Genomic DNA, 21,421 nt, shown 5'->3' on the forward strand with positions numbered 1-21,421 from the left:
TTCACCACTCCCTCAATTTTTCACCCTCACCATCTTAATATCACCCCTTAACACCCCAACTTCTTTCACCACTTCACCCCTCAACACCTCTACTTCTTTCACCACTCCATCTATTTTTCCTTCCACTACCCCCTTATGCCTCTCAAGTGTATCTTCGACTCTCTCAAGTTTCTCTTCGACTCTATCAAGTTTCTCTTCGACTCTTGATTGTCTTTGCATGATTTCAAATTGGATTTTTTGATATCAGCCAATTCAGACATCAAATGTCGAAGTTACTATGTTTTCCTTCACCGTCGTCCCACTCACCGTCATCCCCCAATACAACCATCCCTCCTTTCTTCTCCTCTGCCACTGCCTCTACATCCTTGCCAATAACCTTCAAAATTAATTACAATATTAAGACATTGATTATATTCTTAATATTATTTAATTACATTTATTACCCTTTCTTGCTTCTTCGCTCTATCCAACTTCAACTTTACCATCACTCTAACCACCTCTTCCTTCCCCCATGCACGGATGCGTGCCACTCCGGTTCTTTCATAAGCCGCACTGCCTCACAGCCCGACCAAAAATCGAACAGTGCAAACCTGAATTTATAATAAAATTTATGTTTTTATATAAAAACACAAGTTATTCACTCATTTACCTCTAAGATTGCTATGCCCCTTTGAGGTATCTCTGGCTGCCCTTTTTAAGGTGATTATTGATTCAATCAATCTCGAATGGATATATTCAGCTCAATTGAATTCACCCTCAATCCTTCATCACAAATGAGCTTCATATGTTTCTTTGTTCGTTACGTATTACCCGTTGGACAAAGAAAGATACCGACAAGGTATAATAGAACTCTGGCCTTCAGCTCATCCCTAACGTAAGATCCACTTTTATTTCCTCTTCATTTCAGCATATGTCACCTTATGCTTCAAACCATATTTGGAGGCAAGTACTTTCCAGTCCTTACTCTTACAACTTCTACAACCTTTTGCCTTCATTTTCTACCCCCAATACGACTGCAGCACATGGATCCCGAGAGGAAATGAAAATCACCATATTTAGCAATACATTGACTGAAATCAAATTGCGCCATCAAGGATCGACATATTCCCTCCGAATAGGTCGATCCCTTACTCCTACCACGATCCAAAACCTATTTCTCCCAGCACATTCAACTGACCCTTCTCCTTAAGGTGTTTAATTAATAAATTCACCCTTTTAATACTGCATCTTGTCGACATTTCCTATATTTTTTTAACAATATATAATGTTATAGTTCTTATATATTTTGTATCAACGTATTTACAGTTTAATGAATACCTTATTTTCATGTGCTTTCCTCCGTTCTTTGTATTCTTAATATCATTCCTTGACTGTGTGATGTAAGGTTCCTTTTCAGCATCACTCATTGAATTCCATTTGGACCTCACATCTTTTGTCACCTAATATAAACATAACGTTTCTTAATCAATACATTAACACTAAATACTACTCAATGTCAATTTCATTTTACATACTGAACCGCTCTGTGTGCCATCTTCCTTCATCCTTTGCATTCGGCCATACTGTCAACATTTAAAATTTGTAATTAATTTAAAGTTTATCGATACTTTAATCCAATTACCATTTCAACAATAATAAAAAACATTGATACTTACTAGAAGTACATATATTTACCCTTTGTTGCTTCGAGTCTCGGCCTCAATTTCAAAGTCATCTGCTCCACCAACAATTTCCAACCCATTGACTCCATTTTTTCCTTCATATATCAGTTTACGCAATCAAATTATTTTGTTACATACACTTTATTCATATACAATATAGACTACTCTTGTGGTAAAACGGTTTTCTTCAAAAGAATTTGAATGGCCACACCAAAATGTGTCGGCACATTTATACAACCTATAATATCATTTTCTACCTATAAATATTTAATAAAAGTATCGACATTTATATTTTCCTTGAATATCACTTTCTACCTGCAATCGGTCCCAAATGCTTCTTTACTCCAAAACCCAAACAACACATAAAAACCCTATCGCGATTACGTAATAATAAAAAATTAGGGTTTCGACAACATACTTTTCGATTCGACTGCAACAACAAACAAACAACTTCACTTTAGAAACGCCTTCTGAAATGCAGCAACAATTACGCTTCGATTTCAAAAACTCGTCCGTTCTATCTATTTTCAGAGGATATTTAGCTTATATTTTCATCGGATATGTTATTTATATTTAATCGATACAAATACAAAGTGTTGATACTTTTATGTCAGGTGTCGATACTTTCGAAAGGATAATTATTTTCTTTGAAAGTGTCGATAATTTATTACACGTACTTACGAAAGTATCGACACTTTCAATATATCCGGTATCATTTACCGGTTTAATCATTTTGATACCGGTTTTATCATATTTTTACCTGTTATATCGTTTTGGATCGATATATTTTTTTAAAGTATCGACACATTATAGGCGCTAAAAACTGCTTCTCTTTTAAATTCACAAAGTGTCGATCCTTATATAAAGTATCGACACTTTCAATATATCCGGTAACGTTTTACCGGTTTTATCATTTTGTTACCGGTTTTATCATATTTTTACCTGGTATATCGTTTTGGATCGATACATTTTTTAAAAGTATCGACACTTTATAGGATTTAAACTGCTTCTCTTTTAAATTCACGAAGTGTCGATCCTTATATTAAAGTACCGACACTTTAAATGTATCCGGTAGCGCTTTACCAGTTTTATCATTTCTATACCGGTTTTGTCATAGTTTACATGTTATCGTTTTGGATCGACACATTTTTAATTTGGATCGACACGAACCGATAGCACAATTTTTTAATATTTCTTCATGACTTAGACCTACTTTATAAGATGGACTTTTATAAAAATGATATATACTTTTTTTAAAGTTATGTAATTTATGTTTCAATTTTTTTTAATAGCGTTTCATGTTTTTCACCTACAATATTAATTTAATAATTTCATTACACAAAAAATTATTTGATTGTTTTGATATTTTATAAAATATTATTAGAATTTAATTTAACAATATTAACCAAATAATAAAATATATTTTCACAGTGAAATAAGTATGGGACACTTTTATAAAAAGGATAGATACTTTACAATATAACAGGTAAAAATATGACAAAACCAGATTCATTATGACAAAACCGAATAAATTACTTGATATGTTAAAAGTATGGACACTTTTATAAAAGGATACTTACTAATAACCAAAGTTTACCGGTTACTAATTTTTTAATAGTTTTTCATATTTCTACCTAAAACATTATTAGTTGTCAACATAATAGGTACCGCTAAACCGAATTTATTAAATACATTTTAATGTATCCGGTAATGACGTATATTAGCCGTATATTAACCCGCCTTTCCTGAGACAATCCCTTGGACCAGCATGTCAGAAATTTTGCCTCTATATCTGTGAACATGTCATGTCATTGTTTCAGGAAATGCGGTTAATATACGGTTAATATAGGTGTTACCGAATACATTATAATATATTTAATAAATTGGTTTAGCGCTACATGAAATATCGAGTAATAACAATGTTGTAGGTGGAAATCATGAAGAAAATATTAAAAAAATTGGCAACGGGCAAACTTAGCTTGTCGGTTTTGTGTCGATACAAATTAAAAATGTATCGATCCATAGCAATATAACATGTAAAAATATGATAAAACCGATATCATTATATAAAACCGGTAAAGCGCTACCGGATATATTGAAAGTGTCGATAAATTAATAAGTATCGACACTTTTGTAATTTAAAAGAGAAGAAGTTATAGCGCCTAAAAGGTGTCGATACTTTATAAAAATGTGTCGATCCATAGCAATATACAGGTAATAATATGACAAACAAGTCTCGAAATGATAAAACCGGTAAAAAGTTACCGGATATATTGAAAGTGTCGATAAATAATAAGTATCGACACTTTTGTAATTTAAAAGAGAATAAGTTATAGCGCCTGAAAAGTGTCGATACTTTATACAAATGTATCGATCCATAGTAATATATCCGGTAATAATATGACAAAAGAGGTCTCGAAATGATAAAACCGGTAAAAGATATCGGATATGTTGAAAGTGTCGATAAATTAATAAGTATCGACACTTTCGTAATTTAAAAGAGAAGAAATATAGCGCCTAAAAAGTGTCGATACTTTAATAAAACCGTTTAATTATAAAACAGTTAACATAAAGTATCGACACTATTAGATTTTGTGTCGATAATATAATGTAATAGGTAAATTTTCAATGTAACCGTAGAAATATACGGGTTCATGAGAGATAGGTCAACATAAAGTATTAACACTTTGTTTAATTTGTGTCGATACATTTTTTCAAAATGAATGGCAAACGAGGTGTACGCATAAAGTGTCGATACATTTTTAAAAAGTATCGATCCTCGAAACATCAAAATCGATAATTATTATGTAACAGGTAAATTTACAGAGTGTCGATACTTTTTTCCAAAATAAAACACAAACGAGTTACACGCATAAAGTATCGATACATTTAAAATTGTATCGATCCTGAAAACATCGAAACCGATATTTATAATGTAATAGGTCAATTTAATATAACCGGTTTAAATTTATCATTTTTATGAGAAAATAGTCAATATAAGCGCTACCTATTACATTATATAAGCGCTACCTAATTGTTATTGTACTTGATAATATTTCCGGTTAATTGCCTATTTTATTATATAAGCGCTACCTATTACATTATCTAAGCGCTATCTAATATGTTGTTGTGCTTGATAATATTTCCGTTTAAATGATATAACATAACCGATTTAAATTTTAATCGATCACTTGTTTAACCAGTCACATTATATTTTAGTCGATCTTTAGACGCCGCACAGCATAAATTCTCACATGTCATACATATCGTATCGTACACTTTTCAAAAGAGGGTGCGTGCACTTCCTTTAATACACTATTAGTTTTATTAATTGAAATAATGAATAATAAATGAAAAAAACATGAAATACTTTATCATGACATAAAAGATAAAACTCGTTTATTGATGTATCTATTCAAATATTTTTATTCTTTTAATATTTTGAATATTAGTGAAGATAAGTTGAATTAAATATGTAATAAATTTTAGAGTTCAAACTATAAAACTTAAATAGCTTAAATTTTAAATGATCATCCAGCTCAGTTGGTAAAGCACAAGGTTTTTAATCTTGAGATCGTGGGATCGAGTCTCACGGAGAGCATTTTATAATTCGGAGATCTCCTACGGAAGTTACCCCCAACCTGATGTCAAGGGCAGCATACTATCTTACCTCCCCTTACCCCATTACATATGGAAAACAAGGGTCATCCATTTTTTTTTAAAATATAAACATGTTTATTAACATTAAACAAACGTACTGATAAAGAATATATCCATAATTGTTAAATGAACATTAAATAAAAATACTTTAAAAATAAAATGAATATAAGTATAATTTTATTTATTTAAACTAGATTCATTTAGTCTTGTAGGTGCGTGCACTTCTGAGACTGACGCGCGGGTAAAATTCTTGTATTCTTTAAGAAGTAATCAATTCATAGACCTAAAAAATGGACTTTACGCCAACATGGGCCCAATGATTTTTAAACGCTATGAGGAAGTCAATGGCTAAAACCGCGTAAAACATTGACTTTGGACGGCCCTTTATTTTACCTTTTACCCCTTTTCCCTTGTAAATTACAACAACTACACCCTATTATTTTCACATAAAGATTGAATATGTAATTTTTTAGACATTTTTTGTTTTATATTATTAATTAATAAAATTATTTATATTGCAATTTATTAAGTTTAAATGATATATATTTTATAGTTTTATTTTAATGGGTTCAAGTTCATTATTTTAATCTCAATTAGTTGTCAACTTAATATTTTAATTATGTTTTATTCAAATAAATAGATGTCATTTTAATTTTTTTAGAAAATGAAAACATCTTATAAAATCTGTTAATTGATAAATTAAATACCTTTTCTAAAAATGAATTTTAGATTTGGTTTAAAAAAATATAACTTATTTTTATTTTCATAAAATAAAATTTAATTAAGATATGTGTTCGGTTTAAATTTATATATTTAATAAAATTTAATTTTTATATTTTTTAAAATTTTCATATTTTTATTATTAAAAACATGTATCAAATATAGATTTTTATTATTGAAAATAGAAATTTATTTCTATTTATTAATATATTTCTATTTTAAAATTTTAAAAAGAAGATAGAAATACTTCTAGAAAATTTATTGGATATCAATACTATTTTTATTGAAAGATTTAAAATTTAGAGAAAATAACTTCATGACCGAAAATATCTTATAATATACGATTTTAAACCATTTTTTTGGATTTACGAAAATGACCAACAAATTCAACGCGATCTCGAATTCGCAACGAGAACTCCAATTTTGTAACTTAGTTTCCAAATTCGCAACGCGATTTTCCAAATTCGCATTGCGATTTTCCAAATTCGCAACGCGATTTCTGAATTCGCAACGCGAATTTTGTTTTCGCAACTCGATTTTCAAATTCGCAACACGAATTTTAATTTCGTGCAACACAAATGTTTTGGGTATATAACTACGCAGCAGCACAACCCATAACCTAAATCCCTAAATCACAATCATTCCATCTCCATATATCACTCTCCGGCGACATCCGTTCCTATCTAACGACATCCTTCCCCATGTCTATTTTTTACATAATTTTATTTCTATATAATTTTTCAATGATTTCTCTCCCAAATTATCAACTAGCAACTTAATAAAGTTATGTTTTTTCTCTAAGTTAGTGATGATATGTGTTTATAGCTCGTTTGTTTAGTAAATTAATTTACAATTTGTAGAATGAAATCATCTAATGTTGATCTGTTTGGATAGATTTGTGTTTTGGAGGTCATGGGAGAATGTCATGGTGTTTTACAATATGTGCCTTTACCCATGAATCTTCAACTAAAACTGACATTAAAAAAGTTAACTTATGAAACTCTAATGTTACTTGTTGCAAAGAAATTGAATTTAGAGCCTCTAAGTGGATTTAGGCTATCTTATCAGATAAAAGGTACAATTTATTTGTTAACTGACAATGAAGATGTTGAACGATTCATTACTTGCATTAGTGTTTCGCAAGAAGATGATGTTACATTGTATGTTGTTGAACCTAGAAGTAGTGAAGTTGGGTCAGTAGCGGGTAGTAATCAACTAAGTTCTTCAACCCCAGTTTATGGTGCTCACAATGTACAACATTGTTATGAACCTCAAAATTTAATAGTTCCACCACAATTTCAACACCAAGAAAATTTTGTTTCAGCACATTTCTAATACCAAATCCCAATAAACTTTCAGCACCAAATTCTGGTTTTCGTATTGACCAGTTAGACGATTATGAGCCAACAGAAAAAATTGTGAGAACTAGTCAGTATTCGAAATTTGATCTTGGTCAATACCCAGACTTTGATCTTGCTCAATACTCAGATTTCAATGATGTTTCAGAAGAAGAAACATACCATGCGTGTAATGATTTTGATATTGGTCAATACCCGAATTTTGATGATGAAACAGCCGTTGCCGAGGAAGATGTTGTTGATAATAATGAGGAGGAAGTTACGACTGTTAATGAACAAGTTGAACATCCATTTTGTAATTCATATAACCCTGAAGAAGAAGAAGAAAAAGAAGAAGTCCCCGAAGAAAAGAAAAAGAAGAAAATGCCACGGGAATATAACTGGAAAATGCCAGAATTACTTTAGATACCGGAAGAAGAGTTGGTAAAGATAGCAGTTGATTGTTACACAAAAGTTATTCGTATCAAGAAAGATAATTGTTTTGATACAAAGGAAGACTTGAAGATAGCTTTGTATACGAAATGTGTGGAAGATGGTTATCAACTAAAAGTTAACAAATCAAGCAAAGATCGTTTCGAAACAAAGTGTATGATTGACAAAAACTGTACGTGGCGTATGATTGCAAAGAGGATAAAAGATTGTGAAATGTTTCAAGTTAGGACTTTTATTGATAAACATACATGTTCAAGAACCCAAGTTTTTCCTCACCATAGACAGACAGACAAAAAGGTGTTGGGTGGTTTTCTGGCTGAGTTAATGTTTTTGAATGGCAGGGTATATCAGGGACATGAAATTATGACTGACATGAATGCTCGGCTCAAGATTAGTATCTCATATTCTCAAGCTTGGAGAGCCAAATGTTATGCCTTGGAATTGTTGAGGGGGTCTCCAGAAGCATCGTTTGCCCAACTGTCGACTTATTGTCACAATTTAAAGCTGAAAAATCCTGGGTTGGTAACTCATGTCTTGTGTATATTATTTTCTAGATTCGTTCGTTTATTACTTGCATGCGCCCAGTTATTATAGTTAACGGAGCACATTTGAAAGGTCGATACCTTGGAGTAAACTTATTAGCAGTAGCCATGGATGCTAACAATGGGATACTGCCAATAGCTTATGGGGTTGGCAAATCTGAAACCTCTGATTTATGGACATGGTTTATGGGATATCTTAGGGATTACATAGGTCCTATTAGCAATCTGACAATCATATCCGATAGGGCAAACTCAGTTGACAATGCTGTTAGAAGGTGTTTCCCAGATGCTTTTCATGGACTTTGTGGTGTTCATTTGTATAGAAATCTAAAATCAAGGTCTGCTGGTATAAAAAATCACAAATGGACATACTGGAAGGCTGTAAAAGCTTATCAGGAAGTGGATTTTAATAAGCATATAAATTGTTTAAGACGTGTTTTGTCTCAATGTGCTCAAACACTAGAAGATGTCGGGTTTGAAAGATGGTCAAAAGTACATCAACTTGGAGAAAGATATGGTTTCATGACGTCTAATAGTGCATAATCAATCAACGCTCTAAGTCGTCATTCCCGGAAATTACCCATTACTATGTTAATGGAGTTTTTTCGAGCATCTATTCAACAATGGTACTACAAGAAAAGAAATCATGCAGGTATTATTTATTTAAATTCGTAACTTATCATATATTTTACTAAGTATTATTTATTTAAATTTACAGGAACATTGGAACGTCGTGTTACACCATGGACTGGAAAAAATATAACGAAACGTGTTGTGAAGTCAACATCATGGAGAGTTTAACCATGTTCAAACACTTTGTTTGAAGTATTGGATAATAACTTAAATGGGCTTGTCGATCTAAATGCAAAGACATGTAGTTGTATGAAATGACAAACATCTGGTTATCCGTGTGGCCATGTTATAAAAGTTTCTCTTCATCTAAACCAAGATGATTCAAGTGCATACACTATGGATTGCTACACTACATAAGTATATCGACAGACTTGTGTTGAGATTGTCTACCCTATTCCACATCCTTCTGAGTGGGATATACCAGATGACTTACAAACAGTTTTGCCACCAATCATGGATAGCAGACTACCTGGCCGACCAAAAAATCATGATCGTATACCGTCTAAGGGTGAAGAGAAGAGGATATCGACATATAGTCGGTGCAAGAAAAATGGTCATACAAGGTTGACATGTGGATCACCAGTACCATCACAATCATCTTTTCCTCTACCAAAATATGGATCCTCATCAAAATCCAAAGCTCATATGGTGCCAAGCAAAAGGAAATCAAAATCGCAATCAAAATCAAAATCTCAATCACAACCGACTTCACCTTTTGGGACTTATTAACTTAGGTGATTTTTAAATGCAAACGTTGTATTATGTGTATTTTATGTGTGAATGCATACATTTCAGTTAGACATTCATTAGTAACTTGATTTTGAATATTGCTATGATCTGTTCAGTTGTTATCACTTATCAGATTTTTTGTTGCGATTGTTGCGAAAGTCAAATTCGAAACGCAAAAACCGCAACGCGAATTTGACTTTCGCAACCATCGCAACACGAATTTGACTTTCGCGTTGCGAATTTGATTTTCGCGTTACGAAAGTATACCTTCAACAGGTCTTTTTTACCTTCAACATAATGCAGATTGAAATTTAAAACAACAAATCAACTTTTACAAATCAATTAAACAAGCAAAAAATAAGAATTATTTACACATCAATTAAACAAATCAACTTTTACAAATCAATTAAACAAGCAAAAAATAATTCTTATTTCCTTATCAATTAAATAAATCAACTTTACAAATCAACTTTTACAAATACATCAATTTCACGCAGACAGTTGTTTATACACAAATACATCAATTTCACGCAGCTCACTTCAGGATTAACCTGTAGAAACCAAACATTTGCTCAAACAACACTTTCTACACATCTAAAACCAACAAACAACAAATTATTGAATTCTAGGTACTTAATCAAACATTTTCAAACCAACAAAGAGTATATATGTTAACAACACTTGCTCAAACTTACCAATTGTTTATGCACACTTTCATCACGCGGATTCAGGTAGGCAACGTCTCACATATATCGCTCTAGTCATAAAATACCGAAACCACAAGCCTACTGCACCTCTATCTCTATCTGTGGGAGGTAGAAATTATTTACTTCCTGTCGTCAAACGTTCCAAGAACATGCATACGAGAGGACCACAATCCCATCTGGCTCCCCGCGTTTGTTGTGGTGCGATCTCATCTCTGATCATTGTAACTTTGAACTTCTTTGGCTTCTTGTTTCCAGAATTAGTCCAATAATCAATCACATCTAAGTATTTAGCCAAATGAGTGATCCATCCCTTACAAATAATATCTCTCAAATCAGACAATGGTATGTAATTCAACATGCTGTCATATACCATTGTCTTCACGGATGGGAGCTGAAGCTCGACGAGAAGCCAATGACGTTTCAAAACAGGGAAAACACCTGCAATCATAAATATAATTCAATTGGGCACATCAAATTTTTATTTATGAACACCTTTAAAATATTCAAATAAATACTAACCTTATCGACCTCCCACTACGTAGGATAAAGTTTAGCTTTTCCATTACCTAACACATATGAAGTGTCTCTCTGATCCTTTAAGTGAGCTGTGTGAAAAGACGTCGGCATAATAGTCCATCACGTATTTTTTATTTTCTTCAATTTCCTTATTATTAGAAGACGTAACACCCATGCATCAATATGTTGTTTTTTTTAAAAATACATATATTAGTGAATTTCATAAATTAAAAAAAAAATCAAAATCCAATATAAGAAGAATATAAGACTTACCCCCCGTCGAAATAGCCATCGTCTTCAACCCCTAATAACACACCCCACCAAGACCGATCAAGAAACAAATGCATATCATCGTCGAGTTTGCATATGTCAGAGTAACACCCCTGGCTCCGCTCATGTAGATAAAAATTAACTACGGTCTTAGCCCAAAGGGTATTATCCATAATTGTGTCCGGTAGTGTTCTCCTCTCCACTTCAGATACCAGAATGGTACTAACTGGTAACTCATATGAAAGCCAACTCATCCATCATGTCGGGTACGTGAGGGGGTTTATCAATATGTCGACATATTATGCCATGTAAATCGGGCTCTCGAACGGTATGAGGAACCTCTTGAATGATGACAGGGGCCTCTTGAATGGTGGAAGGGGCCTCTTGAAGGATGATAGGGGCTCTTGAACGATAGGAGAGGCCTCTTGAACGATGACATGTGAATCGAGCTTCTTCTTACGGAGTCTTGGCACTATTAGGGTGAACGGAGACGTAATGGCACGTGCACGACGTCTGATGCGTGAACCCCGTCATGCAAGAAAAACCCGACGTAAAGCATCAACCTTATTGGGCCGCTAAAAATAAATTAATACATAAATCAATAAATAAACAATTAAATAATGCCGAAAAAATATTATTTGCATTTTTAGTATAGTATTAAACAAACTTACCTCATTGCGTAGAGTATGAACCTCATTCTGTAACGATGAAACAATCTCACGTAGAGCGGTTACCTCATCACGTAAAGTAGATACCTCACCACGTAAAGCACCATTGTCATCGCGTAAAACCTCTACCTCACAACGTAAAGACCGTACCTCATCACGCCATGCACCATTGTCTTCACGTAAAATACCGACCTCCTCACGCAAAGCATTGACCTCATCACATAACTCCCTTAACTCATCCCGTGGAGGTAGAGAACAGGGAGAAATGTCGTGGCATCTTTACCGGTCGCCTATCATGAGGTGATGGTGGAGAGAGGCTCGATGATGTGATTGAATAGGTGATGGCTCTCATTGTGGAGGTGTATAATTGGCTCGATCAGGTGATGGCTTTGGGTGAGTTGATGGCTCTCAAAGTGGGGGCTGCTCATCATCTGTGCCATAAAAAAACGCTTACTAGCTTGCCACCAATCAGTGGCAAGCTCAGCCTCTGTGGGTGTATGCCTCTGTAATGGATAGTTGCCCTCCTAACAATATAAAAGCTCAAACAAAGTTAAACATCTACTAGTAATAACTTGTTTATATATGGTAGTATTTGTGTTAACTTACATCATTCATCGTCGTATATGGTAGTAACTCTTCCCAATTCAACAGCTGGATCCTCCTCCAGGAAATAGCCCTAGGAATATCATTTGAATTTTTGATTGCATATGTCTACATGCTGGGAAAAGCCTCAAATATCCAAATCTACAAACAATATAATACACAAACATTAGTAATTGTTAAATAATTAATTATAATTTTGGAAATATTATATAGAAATTCTTACCTTAAAGGCCCAAATAAAGCCTGCCAAAGTGTATTTGGAACCATGGCCACACAAACTTTTTCAGTCCTCAAAGGCAGACGACAACTTTTTCCAGGTAGCTTTCCAGAGATATGAACCCCACGGAAACAGGTTCCATGCATTTAGGTCCTCTACCAATAATATTAGGTCCTCATAAATAGGTTGTATGGCCTCTTTGCCTAAAAAACCGGCATGCAAAAGTAATAAATGGCATACTCGGACAACATCGAGATCATCCATCCGAGTAAAACCATCTTTAACAAATAATCTTTTCAAGTCGTCGACGTGTAAACTCGGCTTCACCTTTGCCAGCTCAGGAAAAACCCGAGATAACCATAATGGGCGGGCGATGTGACTATTGTACCAACCTACATCATCGTGTCCGAAGCGTAGACCAGTGATTAAGCAAAACTCCTCCTGCCCAAAACAAGTATACGCTGGAGGAAAATGAAACCATATCTCTTCATCACCACGTTGTATCCTCTCGGGTAGATCGTTAGTCATGGTCTGAAGAAACAAATGGGTCAACATAGCATCTCCACCTGGATGTTGTACTTTCAGCCATGGCCCGAAGCAAGTATCCTCAAACAATTTTCTTTGTACAGGTGTAAGCGTCGACGCAATTGTAGTGGCTAGGCTTAATTTATTCCTTAAGGTCAATGAAGCCGAAAAAAAATTCTACAAAAACAATAAACATACCAAGTTAGATATACCAAGTTAGATATACCAAAAACTACAAATTATACACTATAAACAGACATGATATTAAACAGTGAAAACAAAGCCAAATATATTTCAAACTTGCACGGTATTCACCCAAGTCATTATTCTATCATAGTTCACAAAATGCATTAGATAATATTCCAGAAGTAAGCACTTATATAAACATTTAAAAGGACAACATATAGGTTTACTGCAGGTTCAAGGACAACATAAAGAGTAGTAGTTTATTCTTGAAACTTAAATTCGCAACACTGTGAAGTTAGTATTTGTCTTTGTTTTTTGGTTGAAGTAATGCAATTCATTCAAGTTTCAATTTGCAGAAGAAGAATAATTTCTAAAACTTAAAATCGCAACGCGAAACTAAAATCACGTAGCGATTTTCATTTTCGTGTTGCGAATTTAAGTTTCAAATAGTCTTCTGCAAATTGAAACTTGAATGAATTGCATTACTTCAACCAAAAGACAAAACAAAGACAAATACTAACTTCACAAGGTTAAAGACTAAACAGTTTAGTAGTATTGACAACAATCGAATGAATTTACTAAGCAATCTAAGTGAAATGGTTAATCTATTACTGAAATTACCAGTAAATTTATCATCAATTTAAATATGAAAAATCTAATAATAATACAAAAATTTTAAAATAAAAATAATTAAAAAACTAACCATCGGTGGTTGATTTTCCATTTCTGACCGTGAATGGTTGTGAGGATGGCTCTGAGAGATGGAGATAGACGGATATCGCCGGAGATTGTGACGGATGTCGCCGTAGAGAGTGAGAGATGAAGATGAGACTAAGTTGTGATTTAGAGTTTTAGGTTATGATTTGCGATTATACTATTTACATTTGTGTTGCGAAATAAATATTGTGTTTCGAATTCGAAAATAAAATTTGCATTTCGAAAATAAACGCACTTTGCAAATTTGACTTCTGTGTTACGAATTTGTCTTATGTGTTGCGAATTATAAATTCGCGCGCAACGTGAATTTAGAAATTGAGTTGCGAAATTGGAGTTCGCGTTGCGAATTTATTGGTCATTTTCACAAATCCAAAAAAAGTTGTTAAAATCTTATATTATAAGACATTTTCAATCACTGAAGTTATTTTCTCTAAAATTTATATAATAACGAATATAAAATTCTAAATAAATTCTACATTCTTAAAAGTTTTAGGAAAATACAAGTCCTAAACCATAATCTCAAACAAACTCTAAAACCAAAAATTGAAAAATATCAGAACATCTTCACCTTGTCCGAAATTAAAACTCACCAACCTCTCTCTTCCTTACAATGTCTGAAACAGATTTAACGGTGCTTGACGGGACCCATCTCCGATCTCTCAGTCCCTCTTTACCTGACCTTAACGGCACCGTCACCGGATCCCAACTCCTTGAAATCGCTGACTCGAAAGCCTCCAGTTCGCTCTTTGGCCTCTCATTGCCTCAAAAAATTAAAGCTTCCGCCCTTTCTCGTTTCATCACCGGAGCCGTTGATGATGACGTCACTTTCTGGAAAGCAGAGCTGGACAGAGATAAAGCGTCCAAGTTTCTCCCCGATTACATATCTGCCATAGCTGATGAGATGAGAGGTAAAAGATGATCAAGTCAACTTCGATTACTTTATAGTTAAGATACTTAGACAAAGTTAAAACCTTTTAGAAAACTTTAAACTGTTTGGTGATTTTATGATCTGGGTTTTTATCTGCAGGTTATTTTGACTAAACTATAAACTTTTGGGTTTATTTTGATTTTAAATTATTGAATTTGGATTGTTTAGATGATCCATTGGTGGTGTCAATATTGGATGGGAATACTTTGAAGATGTTTTTGGAGGATGAAGATGATTATGCCATGTTAGCAGAGAATTTGTTTACTGATAGGATATCGAAGATAAAGGGAAGATTTGCAGAGCGAGATAAGAAATGCACTTGTTCATATGGGCGTCGAAATGGGGATTCCTCCATTTTCAGGTTCCTCTTTCCATTTCCATATCACTTTCTTGTGTGTTTTAATGTGTGGTGAACACCTCGATCGAATATTTAAGCAGCGAAAGTTCGAACACCGTACTCATGGATTTAACTTGGTTTGAGCTTATGAGGAGAGCCATTTAGGGATCATATAAGATCTTTTATCTCTTCCCTGTGTCAATGTGTATGCCACCCCTTCATTCTAAATGGCATGTTGTACATCATAACTTGAAACCCGGACTGACTATTGCTATGTGAGAAATGGATTTCTTACACCATAACTCGAATGTATTAATGAATCTAATATTTCTGTTGGTTCCTAATGTTTAAACAGAATTTGCTCTGCTCAACGGCATCTTGAAAAAGTATGGGGCCGAGGGGGAAGAAGAACTGGGCCAAGCACAATTTGCTGAATTACTTCAGCCGATTCTGCAGGAAATTGCTGATGCACTGTCTGAAAGGCATGTTGTTTTATACATAACATCAAGGTTGTCAATGGTTCTGAGCTAAGAAAGGTAGATTACGAGCACGATCTTTTGCTTCTTATATTTGTAGTAATATGAAGATTGAAGAGCATATGCTTTTTGAATTTCAGCATGTAATTGCTACTTAACGTTTTTAATTATTTCCGCTTGAGAAAATAAAGGGAGACGGTCTGCATCCAAATGCTTTCTGAATTGGTTTTTCATTGTTGTTGAGAATTATCTAGTTTTTGAACACAAGGATGACTTCTGATGTCTACTAGTCCAAACATTGCAGGTCTTGGCAGATGAGAAGCGATTCAACGATGTCGCAGAGAGGGTTTTGCTGGAAATAGGAAGTGAAAAAGATGGGCTACGTAAGACGAAGCTAATCAGGAATTTCTTAGAGAAACATGGAAAAGATTTCGGCTTGCACCATTGGAATCCGATGAAGCTGGTTCTTCTCTATGCGGTATTTTCCTATAACGGAATGAGAAGAGTGTTGCACGAGCGGACAACGAATTAAGGGACTTGTGAAGGACATTCTCGAGAAGTTTGCAGAACAGCTTGAAGCTAATCCCGTCTTTCGTGACCCTGACAATTAAGGGAGTGGTCGAACTATGAACCCAGTTCTTCGGGTCACGGAGGCTGTTCATATTTATCCGGCATTTACTTCTCTCTACAGTGGTTCTTATAGATTATATAAACTATGCTTATAAATAATGATGAACGGTGATCATGTTTATATTAGGTATTAATGCAGGAGAGCTTGATCCTATAGCTATGGGAAAACACAGATGGTGTAATTTACACTGTTACTTAACAATGATAGGTGTTATAATGATTTGGTTAATCGTTTTGAAAAAGTTAATGGTTAATGCATACTATTATGATAATAAAATTACATTTAGTCTTTAAACTTATAATTTTTCTCAATTTAACTCATGTACTTTTTTTTTGTTCACATTAGTTGTGGTCGTGACAATACTTTCTAATCTAATATCGAACTTTGATTTCATTAATATTTGATGATTGATATTCTTAGGCCAATCTGTGGAAATGATCACATTTAAGGGGTGAATGTTCCTTTATTCATGTATTTTTTATTAAAAAAATATTTGTCATTATTTTCACAAGTTTAAATACAAAATATTTACTTTGTATTACAAAATTTCTGAATTAAATAAAAAGATTGATTTGGTTCAACCTTTCAGCTTGTGAATCGACACTCGATTCTTAAAGGATACTTTTAGGGACGTACACAATGGGACATGGCCATAAATTTTTGGGACAATGACATTTTTAGTTCTATTAATTAAATCTTATTCAATTTAAATTTTATCAACTATTTTTGGATTTAAATATTAAATAAGTCTCTGTTGTTTGAAATAAGATAATTAACTCTTTATTATTTGATTCTAGTTTTGTCTTTGAATATAATTAAATAATAATGAAACTGAAATCAAACAAGATTTAATAAAATAAAATCAAATATTTACGAATCCATCAAGTGGTCTCAACGGTTAATGATATTTGGTTCAAACAGTTGTATCTATGAGTATGTATGCTTTGTCAACAATCGAGAACATTATGAACATATATTACCTTATAATAACACTACACTGTAAAAAAAATAAAACCGGATGCTTTATAGTTTTCTCAAGTTCATTTGTTCAGTCCTGGTTACGAGTAGACAAAAAGGACAATTCACAGATCCAGCACATGGTGATCTGCTGTGTCATGTGTGTAGCCCCCACAAATGGGCTCAAAGCCAATTGCTCAATGTTGCGTCATTTTCTGGGAAAATAAGACTCCCATGCTACCACACACCCAATATGGCCTACGGTTCAGCTTTTGTTGTAAAGTCAAGCTCTTTCAATTTATCATCGCCAACATTTTAACCACTGATTCTGAGGGTTTCATGCATCTTTCCAGGACCACCATCTATACAATTCCTAGTGATATTAAATCTTTGACGCTTAATATCAGCCCCAGATATGACCCCAAAAGGTCGAAAAAGTTGCTCGAACTTTTGAATGACAATCGAATGTAACATATACAAACCGAGGAAAAAGTTTGACCTACATTACTCGAATTTGGATGAGTGCTTGATACGAGTGTGTTTAATTTGTCAATGTTTTTCTATATTGTAGTTGTATCTTTATATTCATATTCGAATACGTAATAAAGACATGCTCGATACCAGTACTTCAAGGAGAAAAGTAAAGGAAAAAGAAGAAACTTTATGGTGCTTTAGAGAAGATTATGAGAGAATATCCCTCGCAGTTCGCATGAACATGATGTTTTGGCAATATATTCTATGGGGACCAGCAATGAAGCCAATTTCATCCATCAGCTTCGATGAACAGTCAAAAAAACCCAGCAACTTGCACTGCGTTTAGATAACTAATCAAATCCGGAACAACGATTAGTTGATCAAGTCCATAGATGCCAACCAAGCACATGGTTACGAATTGATGCTCGAACAAAGGAATGATGTTTTATTTAAAGGCCAAAAAAGCCTTGGATATCATCTTACAACACCGAATAATAACCATGGAAAGCCAAATTTGAATACAGTGGGAAGCTTAAACACTTTCCCCTTCGACAGCAAACAATAGTACACAAACCACAATACCAAAAATATATAGTAAAAACCGAAACCAGATGATGTATTCCCACATTCTATGCCAATAAAACTTGGCTTCAAAGCAACTACACCAGCTTTACTTCTTCATTCTTTTCCGTCGGCTGCACGGAGTGAGCCCAGCTGGACCGGTGCTTGAGTTCCCACGACCTTTGATGACCCATAGATCGACAGGTCAATGCCTTGAGCCTTCTCTTTTTCGACTTGTTCCTTGATCCAGAAGTATGTAATCCTCAGCCCATCCTACAGGTAAAACAACCACAACATTTGCTGGAGTTGTAGGTAATGAAAAAATATTCGTAAACTATGAAATCACAAACGATAACACAACTCAATTACCTTCAACCTCATTGTAGGGGCCCAACCGAGTTTTTCTTTGATCAGTGTGTTGTCTGAATTGCGACCACGGACACCCTCTGGACCAGGGATATGGTGGATTGGAAGGTTTTTATCCTCAAAGCTAAGAACAATCTCTGCCATCTCATTCATGCTAACCATCTCATCACTTCCAATGTTCACAGGTTCACGGAAATCCGACTTCGTCAACCTAAAGACATTAATTAGAAAAAAAACATTAAGCAATAAGAATGCTATTTTCATCTGCAAGATTTTCATCCAACAGAGTTAAAACATTAAGCAATAAGAAGGCTATTTTCACATTCAAAGTTAAAACAGCAATTTCAAACTGAAATCTGCAAGATTTTTCATCTAACAGAGTATAAACATTACACAAATTACATATTCCTTCCTAATTTTTAGTATAAGCCAATTCATGCAGATCGACGTTTATTAAAACCAAAACTCCTTGGATTTTTCCTTTAAATTGTTGCCTAAAGTATGAGTTTTGGCTGGAAGAGCTATAAAAAATGCCAAACTTTACCTAAGTACACCCTCAACACATTCATCGATGAAGGTGAAGGATCGTGTCTGAAGACCATCTCCCCACATCTCGAACTTGTCAACGGAAGTAATAGCCTTTCTGCAAAATGCAGCTGGAGCCTTCTCCCTTCCACCTAAAAGACGGATACATGGAAGTGACAAATTTAGTATGTTCCAAAAGCAGCAACATACACAGGCACTCACCAAAAGTAAAAAAGTTACCTTTCCATGTCCCGAAAGGGCCATAAATGTTGTGAAACCTTCCAATACGGCACTCGATTCCAAAGTCTTTGGTGTAGTGCTTGCACAACTCCTCAGTTGCAAGCTTTTCCAAGCCATAAGCATCTTGAGGCTAAAACCGACATTTATGAAGTGAAAATCAGTAACTACGCCATAGTAATCAATAAAATATAAGACTATTGGATAGTAGTTAAGGACCATGAGTCACAAACCTCAGCCGGCCAGGCATCGGATTCTTTCAAGCTCACATTAGTTTCCAGCTGCTTAAATTCAGGGTAGATACAAGCACTAGAGGCATAGAAAAACCTAAACAAAGATATCGAGTTTAAACCAACTGTAAACTTAAAACAGAACTGCAATGAATAAAATGCAAACACATAATGCATAATGCACCAATCCAACAAACCTCTTAACTCCACTGATCCTGGCAGCCTCAAGCATGTTGAAACTGATCATAGTGTTGTTGTACATAATGACAGAGTGGTTCGACTGAATGAAACCCATACCGCCCATATCGGCAGCAAGGTTGAAAACATGATCCACTCCCTTGGTAACCTTCAAGCAATTCTCCATGACTCGGAGATCGACAAGGTGGAATTCATGACAAAACATGTCTTCTGTCATGTGCTCATTCTTCTTCCAGTCAGAAGCAATGATGTAATGGCCTTCACTCTTGAGACGTCGAGCAATGTGGGAAGCAATGAAACCACCAGCACCAGTGATGGAAATCCGGAGGTTCTCGGGCGGCCAGTAAGGCTCCCTCTCCAGGGCATCATAGGTGTAAGCACCATAGCTGGACCCATCAGCACTTCCCATCCTGCATACACTCGATGATTAAACCTCCATTAGTACAGCAAGATGTAAATGAATAACCATATTAATGCCATATACCATCATATTTCATAAAATGGCCATTCAAGCATGACAAAACAAAGATCAAAACAAAAAATAACAAATTGAAAATGCTACAACCTTACAATTTTAAAAGTGTAAGGTATCTCAAGTTTTGGGGGAAACTAAAGCAAAAATAAGTATTACAAAGAAAAAAATATAAGCAATCAAAGTGATAAAGTTTAAATACAAAAATTCAAGCTTTCGTACAGAGAAATCCTAAATATATCCCTTTAGTCAGTAAAGCCGAATTGGATGAAGAATTTATATTAAAAATAAAAGAGTCATAATTCAGAATAAACGTGTGAAAAACAAATCACTGCAATCCTCCGAAGTAAAAAAAAAAAAAACACACACACACACACACATCTTAACTAGCAAATCTTTACATTTTTTTGAAGATATTTGACAAGCAAATCTTAAAGCAATACAAGTTACTGCTAAAATCAGATAATTTACTCAAACTCTAAACTATGCATAAAAGGGGGCAAATCAAACACAAAATTTAAAATAATGTGAATGAATCTCTTTAGCTTCAATGAATGGCAGTAGATAATCCAAAAATGTAAGGCAGAGGGTTGATAAACATGAAATTTAAAACAAACCCAGAAAAATTTAAGCCATATATAATAACAGTAAGCATTAGAAAAAAAAAACAAAGAATGGAGAGGAAAATAAAATCTTGAGAAACTGAGCTCTTAAATGAGGAAATGGAAGACAAAACAAGTACACATCCAATCAACAGAGAAAATTACCTTAAAAATAGCTACAAGTTGAGAACTTAGAAGAGAAAAATATAATGAAAAAGCGAAATTGAGGATTGAAGATGAAAAGGATAATGAATTGTGAAGCCTGAAATGCATGTTTTCTATA

General features: G+C 34.2%; 1 protein-coding gene and 1 pseudogene across 3 annotated transcripts; one reads left to right on the top strand and one right to left on the bottom strand.

Moving 5' to 3' along the window:
* Positions 1-840: 840 nt before the first annotated feature.
* On the bottom strand, positions 841-21,387 carry LOC120183126 (GDP-mannose 3,5-epimerase 2-like). Of its 3 annotated transcripts, XM_039187888.1 has the most exons (9): positions 21,304-21,386; positions 20,064-20,474; positions 19,870-19,963; positions 19,640-19,769; positions 19,419-19,551; positions 18,878-19,085; positions 18,622-18,781; positions 9,729-9,735; positions 841-851 (listed from the first exon to the last, which is right to left on the bottom strand). In XM_039187888.1, exons 2-7 carry the CDS (start codon positions 20,471-20,473, stop codon positions 18,626-18,628), a joined length of 1,131 nt encoding a protein of 376 aa, XP_039043819.1. In that variant the 5' UTR covers position 20,474; positions 21,304-21,386; the 3' UTR covers positions 841-851; positions 9,729-9,735; positions 18,622-18,625. The 3 variants fall into 3 exon arrangements, with proteins under 3 accessions (XP_039043819.1, XP_039043818.1, XP_039043817.1); XM_039187887.1 differs by lacking the exons at positions 841-851; positions 9,729-9,735 and having other exon boundaries at positions 18,366-18,781; positions 20,064-20,477; positions 21,309-21,387; XM_039187886.1 differs by lacking the exons at positions 841-851; positions 9,729-9,735 and having other exon boundaries at positions 18,366-18,781.
* On the top strand, positions 14,663-16,712 carry LOC120183127 (annotated as a pseudogene).
* Positions 21,388-21,421: the final 34 nt, after the last annotated feature.

The sequence above is a fragment of the Hibiscus syriacus genome, unplaced genomic scaffold (genome assembly GCF_006381635.1).
Source record: "Hibiscus syriacus cultivar Baekdansim isolate YM2019G1 unplaced genomic scaffold, ASM638163v2 tig00112738_pilon, whole genome shotgun sequence".
Lineage (NCBI taxonomy): Eukaryota > Viridiplantae > Streptophyta > Magnoliopsida > Malvales > Malvaceae > Hibiscus > Hibiscus syriacus.